Source organism: Solanum verrucosum, unplaced genomic scaffold, assembly GCF_900185275.1.
Source record: "Solanum verrucosum unplaced genomic scaffold, falcon-dt-bn FXZP01000041.1, whole genome shotgun sequence".
Classification (NCBI taxonomy): domain Eukaryota; kingdom Viridiplantae; phylum Streptophyta; class Magnoliopsida; order Solanales; family Solanaceae; genus Solanum; species Solanum verrucosum.
This window is the reverse complement of record NW_026020250.1, coordinates 1,516,074-1,525,932: the sequence shown is the minus strand read 5'-3', so window position 1 is coordinate 1,525,932 and position 9,859 is coordinate 1,516,074. Positions and strand designations below refer to the sequence as shown.

The 9,859-nt window shown below is 33.8% G+C and overlaps 2 protein-coding genes across 3 annotated transcripts; one reads left to right on the top strand and one right to left on the bottom strand.

Annotated features, from left to right (window-relative positions):
• Window positions 1-772: 772 nt before the first annotated feature.
• On the top strand, window positions 773-2,640 carry LOC125833056 (expansin-A10-like). The gene is made up of 3 exons (XM_049512212.1): window positions 773-1,000; window positions 1,124-1,442; window positions 2,234-2,640. Exons 1-3 carry the CDS (start codon window positions 853-855, stop codon window positions 2,535-2,537), a joined length of 771 nt encoding a protein of 256 aa, XP_049368169.1. The 5' UTR covers window positions 773-852; the 3' UTR covers window positions 2,538-2,640.
• An 838-nt stretch (window positions 2,641-3,478) lies between these two features.
• LOC125833062 (MACPF domain-containing protein CAD1-like) lies at window positions 3,479-8,940 on the bottom strand. Of its 2 annotated transcripts, none has more exons than XM_049512217.1 (7): window positions 8,671-8,940; window positions 6,269-6,507; window positions 5,964-6,153; window positions 5,738-5,824; window positions 4,518-4,701; window positions 4,257-4,420; window positions 3,479-4,099 (listed from the first exon to the last, which is right to left on the bottom strand). In XM_049512217.1, the coding sequence occupies exons 1-7, from the start codon at window positions 8,923-8,925 to the stop codon at window positions 3,479-3,481; spliced, it is 1,740 nt and encodes a 579-aa protein (XP_049368174.1). In that variant the 5' UTR covers window positions 8,926-8,940. The 2 variants fall into 2 exon arrangements, with proteins under 2 accessions (XP_049368174.1, XP_049368175.1); XM_049512218.1 differs by having other exon boundaries at window positions 5,738-5,821.
• Window positions 8,941-9,859: the final 919 nt, after the last annotated feature.

Sequence of the window (9,859 nt, the reverse complement as noted above, 5' to 3'; positions counted from 1 at the left end):
CTGTAATAATGAAAATATTTAAAAGAAAAAAAACTGAAGATTTTTTTGCTTTATTCTTGAGTTCATGATATTTTGTTTATTGATATTTTTGTTTGTCATAGAAGAATAATAATAAGGACAATTACTAAATTAGCACGTGCGGTGCTTGGCTTAATTATTCATTGACCAATTAGGTAATTTTTATCTAATTAAAACCTTGCCAGACCACGAAGAAAAAGAGTTCAGGGTCCCACAATTAAATAATGAAAATTAAAAGAAAACATAAATGCATGGTTTTTGTTACTGTATTATATGAATTAAATTCAATCACTTGGTTAGTTGGTTAGGTTCTTGTCCGGTTCAAACTTGATAACCGTTCACTTCTAATGTATGCCTTATATATATATATATATATATATATATATATATATATATAATTAGGTATAATAATTCTAAGGATAATATGTAGGACTATTTTATCGTGTGTTTGATTAGATAGTCATGAGATTATTTATACCTTAGTGATGAGATACATTATTATATGTACATGGTGAAGTTAATAACTTATCCCATTCCCACTATAATTTATCCTGAAATAATTTCTATATAACTTGTTCCCAACCAAATAACACTAATAAAACCTAAAAAAAATTATAAGTTGTCAAAAAAGTTCATGGGGGCCGACCCACAGGGGGAGGGGTCCTGCTAGAGTAGCTAGGGAGCAAAATAAAACAGGCTAAGAGTTTAGTTAATAATACTATAAATAGGCATGCATTAGCCTCATTTCCTTGTATCTCAATTTCCCAACCATATTCAATCCTCCTCCAATTTAAGTAATTAACTAGTACAACACCATTCACCACCAAAATTAAAATGGCTATTGAATGTCATCATTTGCCATTTCTCTTCCTATTTTTTCTTGCATGTGTACAACAGTACTCTTATGGACTCGGAGTTTATACTGGTTGGAAGAATGCTCATGCAACATTCTATGGCGGTTCTGATGCTTCCGGTACCATGGGTATGTACTTATTTACGTATATAACCTGTCGTTAGTCTTCATGTATTCAATTTATACATGTCAACTATAGAAAAAAGATTTAAGGCCTCTTATTAAAATTTAACTTTAATTATCTTGTTGCAGGAGGAGCATGTGGATACGGAAACTTGTACAGCCAAGGTTATGGTACAAATACTGCAGCTTTGAGCACTGTACTGTTTAATAGTGGGTTGAGTTGTGGATCTTGCTATGAACTCAAGTGCAATGTCAATGCGGACCGTCGATGGTGTCTACGTGGTACAATCACAGTCACAGCCACCAACTTTTGCCCACCAAACTACGCCCTGGCTAATAACAATGGTGGCTGGTGTAATCCCCCTCTTCGACACTTTGATTTGGCTCAGCCTGCTTTCTTGAAAATTGCTCTATATAGAGCTGGCATTGTCCCTGTCATCTATAGAAGGTATTAGTATAACATTGTCTTTAATTGGTAGTTCGTTACAACTTTTACACCATCAACTTCTTTTTCCATATACACTTACTTTAATGTGACAAAATTCATTTTTGATCTATTTTTCTTTTTTTCATATATACTTTAATATGACGAGAAAATGCTCATTTATATCATCTATTAAAAGTTTGGGTCATTTGCATTTGATAAAAAGGTTCATCTGTGATATTTTTTGTTAATTGAAAACAATTTAGATTTTGCAAAACTTCTTTTGACATTCGGCCATGTCACTAATTAATCATTTTTTTTAAAAAAAAGAAAAGACTCAAATATGCCATTAAACTTTGAGAAAAGGGCTCATAATGCTATTAGTTAAAAGCTTGGCTCATCTACGCCATCTCTGTTAACAAATAATGATATAAATGAGCCAAACCTTTTGACGGATGGCATAGAAGTTTGATGGCATATTTGAGCATTTTCCCTTCGGAACTAATCAAAAAATTATCTTTAGCAACAATTTTAACTATTAAAATTTGACGAGAGGGAGTTGCTCGGATGGTAAGCACCCCTCACTTTCAACCCGAAGGTTGCGAGTTCAAGTCACCAAGGGAGCAAAAAGGGTAGGAGCTCCTAGGGAGGGTTAAAAAAAAACTGTTATAATTTAATTTCCGCTAAATATATGTTTTTTAGAGACAATTAGTCTTTGTAAATGTCCATAAAGCCTATAGCAACATTGGATCCAATAACAATTAACTAATGTCGGTAACTAATTGTCTAAAGCAGATTTTGTTATGGTATGGCAGGGTGCCTTGCATGAAGAAAGGAGGAATGAGGTTCACCATTAATGGTCATTCCTACTTCAACCTAGTGTTGATAACTAACGTTGGAGGTGCAGGAGACATCCAATCAGTGTCCATAAAAGGATCAAAAACAGGGTGGCAAAAGATGTCAAGAAATTGGGGTCAAAATTGGCAGAGTCACTCATACCTTAATGGCCAAAGTCTTTCTTTCAAAGTAATAGCTAGTGATGGAAGGATAGTAACCACCTACAATGTTGCTCCACCTAATTGGCAATTTGGACAAACTTTTCAAGGAGGTCAATTCTAAGACAAGTTAATTACTCCATATGTTTTAAGACATGAATTTAATTCAAGGGGGCTTTATTATTTTTCAAACAATATGTATGAAGTTATTTGTCAAAAAAAAATAAAATCTAAGATGATAATCGAAAGTGTCTACCTCTGTTGATTTACTGTCACACAAATATACTAGCACATGGCAAGAATTACAACAAAAGAAACAAGTTGTAATTTATGTAGAAGCATGGTTATGTTATCTAATGTTAATTGATGTGAATATATTACTATTTCCTTTGTCTCTTTTTAGTTGTCATAGTTTTCTTTTTGAGAGCCAAATTATATGAATTTTGACTTAAATTTAAAGATATAATTTTTCATCATATTGATATGAAAAATGTTGCAATTTATAATACTTTTCGTATAGTTTTTGAATGTCTAAATTTTTTATTTCAAATTATCAAATTAAAATTGATTCTCGAAAAGCACAACATAACAACTAAAAAAAGAGACAAAGGGAGTATTATTCTTTTTTAGCTTTGGTATTCAAGAACTAGAAACAATAGTGAATGTGTTTCTGCAAGTTTTGGAAACTTTCTTCAATATCTATATTGGAGTTCGACTAATAACAATAATCTCTTTAGCCAGAGGTGACGGATCCAAGTCATTAAAGGTCATTTTTTGACAAAGTAGGAGATGATCAGTGACATTTTCTGAAAAGAACTACACTTCAAGACAGAAGACAATTGTGCAGCAAAATTTGAGAAACTTAGCCATCCAAAACCACCAAGTATATAGATTCAACAACGAAAAGAAAGATCGATTCTTTGGGATCCTTTCTTTCTTCAAACGGAACGAAAAGAGATAGAATCAGGCCGATTCCCGAAATGCCTTATATTGGGGTTCAAACAAAGTGAGTACACAAGAACACCGATATACATCACCATCTCTCCCTTTCTAAATCTAAATTAACTAATAATTTAACAAAGAATACTTCAATCTCAAAACAATTTTCCCTTTATCAACACCAAGTTTTCCACCTGTGACAACCCAATGACCCGGAGGATCTCGAGGTCCCTTGCTCATCTCCGTCATGTCAACAAATTTTGCCAACTTATTGCCTATAAAATTCTGTCCTGGAATTGAACTTTCATCGCCATTGCTATCAGCCTGTTTCCTTAACTTGTCATTCGGGGTGTGATCCCACAACGATCTTCTAATAGTGCAGCCCGGTAACCTTGAATACAAGAGCCTCATATACAAGACGTTTCTCGAACCAAAATTCCAGACCCCAAGCTGAGCTCCTGTGACTATGTATACACCTGAAAGATCTCCTATGAAAATTTCCGGGCTCTCAATTGGTGCACTACTCACATGTGAGAAGTTCTTCCATTTCACTGCTTCGAACCATCTACTGTCTTGTTCTTCCGGACCCTGCCACTTTGGAGCCCCAATTGCTATATGACTTTCCCAGTATGGTTGGAGGATCCTAGGAAGAGAAACAAGATGCTGAAGATAGATGCATAGTCGATTCACCTTCGTCCCTTCAAGATATAGCCGCATTCCGGTCACGGGCTTACGTCCCACTGACACCTGTAGTGGATCAAAACCAAGAGCAGAAGTCAGGCCTTTGAAAATGAGATCGCCGGCCACATGATGATAAACGCTTTATTTCATCTATCCTTCAGATTATACGTACGTTAGCATCAACCAGTAAAATTTAAATTTAGATCGAAAGACATTAACGTACTTGTTCATGGCTAACATAAAGCTTTTGCCCCATCATGCTAAACTGAAGAGATGGGCAAACAGGCTCCTTTCTATGTTGATTAGGAAGTCTGTCATGTACAGGAGCCCATACTCTTGGGACCTGAAACTCCAGGAAATATCTAAGCTCCTCAATTTGAGGTTTGTCTGCAAGAATTCATGCAACTTGGATTACTTATCACCACCAAAAACTACGAAACTCGCTGCTTTTGTATGTACGTCTTTGAAGGATAAAGTGTCTTACATTCAAGATAAAGACTTATAGCCCGTGCCAAATGATCCCTCCCTTTAACCCCTTCAAGGAGGAGAATGATAGGAACGAACGACATCTCAATAACGTCTGGAGAAGATCTAATAGTCTTCGCCCATTGAGTATGGCTTTGTTCCAGATCATCCCCTCCCCTTCTTCTGAAAATGACTGTAACATCCTGCATGATATACAATCAAAAGAACGTTAAACCTCAAACCCCATCGATATTCAGAAACATTAGAGTTATGAGGCAATGTTTAATGAAAGCAATAATAACGAAAAAGAAAAAACACAGAATTTAACATGGGGAAGTGAAGGAAATTCACGTCATGTCACCAACTCTTAACTCTTATTATTTCTTAATGAAAGATGATACAAAATACACCAAGTCATGTTGATATAGGCTGTGAAAAAACCAAATCCTAGACTGTTTAACATGTGCTCCAAGCAATTTTCTAAGCAATTCCGGACTACTTTAAGAAAATTTCGTGCAAGACTAACGTGCAGCGGTAGTCAGGCCCACAAACATAACAGTTAGAAAGGTTAACACCGTCAGCGCAAACTCTTTTTATGTAATCAGTCAATAAAACCATCAATAAAATTTACAAACAACGCGCCAGTAGTAGCTAGAGCTCTACAAGAAAATTGACACTCAAAGACTTAATCCTCCAAATGTTTTATGTTGGACTGTCTCTCTCGCTCTCACTCGAACACACAGACAGACACACAAAACTCCCCTATTCCCCTTTTTTCCTTTGTTGCTTTATTCATCTAACTGAGACAGAATATGAGATTCATGTGAGACTATTACCTAGTTTGAAGGACAATCTTGTCATTCCACTAAATACATATTGTGTACATAGGATACAGATGCATACAGGCTAGAGGCAACACAATAGCTTTTACTTCGGATCTCGAGGAAAAAAGTATTTCATTACCACAGAGTTACGACAACATATCATGTGTTTGACATGCCTAGGAAGCATACAATTTTTTTACCAATTGTCATGCTTCATTTAATTAAGTATTCATCCTCTAATATATATATATAGGCTAGCATATTTCACCCTCAACAGTACAACACATTTGACAATTGACACACTGAATTTTTTGCTCTTCTCATCATCCTAAAGTTATCCCAGCGAAGCTTACAAGATTTAAAAAGTTACAGAAAAAACAACAAAGAAAATGGAAGAGGGGGGAAGGTGACAAACCTCTTTTCCATTTCCAGAAATGTATGGCGCACTAGTGGGTTGGGGATATATCCCCTGATTATTGAAAATTGATGGATCAGCAGCCTGCTAAATTAAACAAAAGGAAGAATCAGAACACAAACATAAGAGTATATCTCAAAGGGTGAAACAGATTATATAAAACCGTAATAAAAATATAGGTTCTCAGAGATTGAAACCAACGAAAATATATGGAACTAGCATTAACCTTGTATTTCAATAAACCTGAACTTGTAAGGCTTCCTGTGCTGGAGAACCTCTGATTTCCGATGTCTTGAACGTAATTTTTTATTTCTACTGTGGATAGAGGTGATGATATGTGCTGTTTAACGTAAATTACATCTTTTCCACCGATAGTTACAGATGTAATTACATGCGTTCCGAAATTCTCAATGAAGCTGTAAGTCACAGAAGTAACCCTTGCTTTAGATGATAATAGAAGCTCTTGTAAAGGTATCTTACACCTTAACCATAGACACTTGTAACAAAAAAACAATGAAGATGAATTCCAACCTTGCCAGTGCTGGCGGATCCCACGATGTTGGCACAGCTCTTTTAACGTCTTCCCGTAAAACAAGAGGGGAAGTCATGAGTTGAAGATTAGAAAGCGGTATGAAAAATCCATCCATACAAAGCGTCTTTGTACTAGCGGTATCTATATTCTTTGAACCAGTATAACTGAATGCAACATTGAAGCTACCAAGAGGAGCATGGCCTGGTAGATTAGCCTTTTTATTAAAATATTCCACCATCTGCAATCAACAATAATCAAATGCATTAGGTGGGAAAAGTTCGAGAAACTGGATTATCAGATGATACTACAAATCAACAAAAAGCGAGTATCACCGTCAACTAAGTTCCAATTAGAATATTTGAAGGTACAAGTAAAGGTAAATGGAATATAGAAATGAGGCTGTGAAAACTATAGTTCACGGATTATTTCCAAGAAATATGACTGATACAGAGAAGAAAGGAAAGCCATTTCTCGATATAGAATTCACATGAAGAGAGCCAATGATATTGATGGAAAAGATGAACAAAATATGAATGTGTATGTTTTCTGTTTCCGGAAGTGAACGACTTCTTTGAGAACATATTTTCTTCCTAAAAATTACATTTTGTTCCATCATCTCAAGATTACAACGTACAAATATACCATCATAGCATGCTCCCCTTAACCAAAAAAAATGAGCAGATAAGGTAATGTTCATATATTTCGGCCATAGTAGCATTTACATCCATTACGATCATGTGGTAGAAAGATGAGGTGTAATCATCTAGTCCCTAACAAACTGTTCTTGTGGAACCTGACCACTATATTAGCCTTTTCAGTATACCATCTAACTAAACAGTTAGTCTGACACAGAAATCTCTGAAGATATCGTCATTGAAAACTTTAAATATTGCATTTGCACATCCACCCTTCCTCCTCCTGTCTGTTATGTGACTATGTATATGGTGATAAGGACTTATGCTAATTATATTTTTCTACTTGTGCAACTTTTCCACCCAAATACAAGCCTGGGATAATGTTAGTTTGAGGTTAGCTTAACAGGATTCACCTAGGTCACCTTTTATCATCAACTGATCATACCTAATTTGAGTTTATATGTATACAAATCCTTCCTCGACGAGGAAAAAATAGAAAATTAAAATATTCATATCACATTTACAGATGCTTGTGAAACACACATTTTTTACCTCTAATCTAATGGCCCCACACCAACAAATCTGGTTAAACGTTCTTTCTTCGGTTCATCTCTACCACAGGCCTAAACAAGAGACTATTTTCTCCTCAAATGTTTAATTCATACAACAAAATCAGCAACGTGCAGAACATAAATACCAAAAATGTTCATTACTAACGTTAACTGGAAATTGGCCTAAACAAACAGCCTTTTTTGCCTGAAATTACTACAATAAAATAGTAGCACAATCCATACAAAAAATATACATAAATACCATTAACTGACAACAGGGTGCAAGATGAGATTAACTTTTCTTCCTCAGAAAAGCAAAAAAGTATAAAACAGAAATCTACTTCAACCAAAGAATCATTCAAGGTTGCAACTTGAGCATAGCATGAAGTATCGAGACTACTGATCAAAACAATTAAATGGATACACCCTATCATAATGTTCAATGTTTCCGATTTCAAACATGAGACTGTAATCTTAGAGCACTTATTTTTAATCGAGTTAGTTTCTCAGACGCCACTCAACTAACAGTTTACCCAACTAATTATAATTATCTTAGAAAGTCACTCAACTTTGATTTGTAATAGAAAAGTCACTCAACTATTGTCATTTCTCCTACAATCCAAGCAACATTTTCCGTAAATATTGCTGAGGTGGAAATTTTTATAAACATAATTTTAAAAAAAAAAACAAAAAGCTATTTATTCTAATCAACTATTAAATTGATCCGCTTTTTACTTTTAAAAAATTGGCTTTTAAATAACTCCACATCGGCAATATCTGCCGGAAATGTTGCTTGAATTGGTTGAGAGACTTTGTAGGTGAAATGACTTTAGTTGAGTGATTTTTTTCTGACAAAACAAAATTGAATGAATTTCTGAGATAACTATTATTAGTTGATTGACGTTTATATTACAAAAAATAAATTAGTTGAATGAATAAAAGCAAGACAAATATTTATTTCAAAAGCTAATAATCCTTGAATGCTCTCTACAAATTTCCACAATGAAAATAGGTAACATCATTTAACTCAAAACAGAAAAAAACCTATTTGTATATCAATTTGACTATAAATGGTAACTAGACATAAATTAACATACCAAAATCCTAAACAATTTTGGTTTCTAACAACATTGAATTACTATTCTTTCAATTCAAATTTCAAAGAATCCACAAACAAAAGATTTTGAGTTGATTAAAAACATGATACATACATACCTCATTATAGGAGCAAACACTAGTTCCATCGCGACCAACAGATTCTTGAAAGTTGCTAATATCTTTTGAAACATTTTGCAAAATAACATCGTCATATAACCAAAGATCCCTTGTATGTTCTTCATTAATCTCTACAACCCTAGACCCATCCACTCCCTTACAATACAACAACCTTGTATCATAATTTACATCAAAACCCCTTCCAAGTGCCTCTACTGCATTTATTACTGTATGAATTGCTGTTTTTTCCTCCATCACATCCCTCTTAACCAAAATTAACTTCAATCCAATACAAAAAATTCTAAAAATCCAATTCTTCAAACAAATGAGACTAAAGAAATTTGAAGTTGACTAAAGAAAATATTTACCCTATCTTGATTTTGAATCTTCCATGGGCATTTTTATTTTCTATATATAAACATAAATTTGTGTATATATATAGTCTTAATAACTTCTTATGTTTGTTTACTATCTGTATTTCAGTATCTAATTTTAACATTTATGTCCAAAATAGGAATGACTGTTCAGACTTTTTGTTACTTTGGGGGAAATTGTTTACCTTACTTTGAATCTGAACCGTTGATTAGTCTCATTGTATAAAATTTTGATGTGATCGGACGGCTCACAAGGCGTACACGTGAGTGGGACTTTGACTTATCATATTCGAAAGTCTTTTTATTTGTCTTTACTCATCAAGGCACATTTATCCCTATATTCAAATTCAAACTTAGATTTTAAAAAATTAAACAAAAAAGGAAAATTACAATCAATTAACCATAAAACAAATTTTACAAATGAAAAGTCCTATTTGGAGAGTAAAGAGGTATTAAAAGTTTCCTGTTTGACTTAGAGGGGGTTTGAATTGGCTTAAAAGTTGGTCAAATGTATTTTTAAGTCCGTTGTTCACTTCTGAATGTGTTTGACAAATATAGAAAATATCTTAAAATAAGTTAAGAAGTGTTTGACCAAGTAAAAAAAATGACTTAAAATAAGTTTAAAATAAACTAAAATAAGTCAAGAATCAAAAGTAGGTCTCCCCCTACTTTCTTTTTTGTTACTTAAAGCCATTTCAATTTAACTTTTTATTTTTTACTTAAAAAATAATTTTTTAAGCCAATCCAAATGGGCTCTTAATGAAAATCAGATTTTATTTCAAAAAAGGAGTAAAACACTAACTAGAGTTAACCAA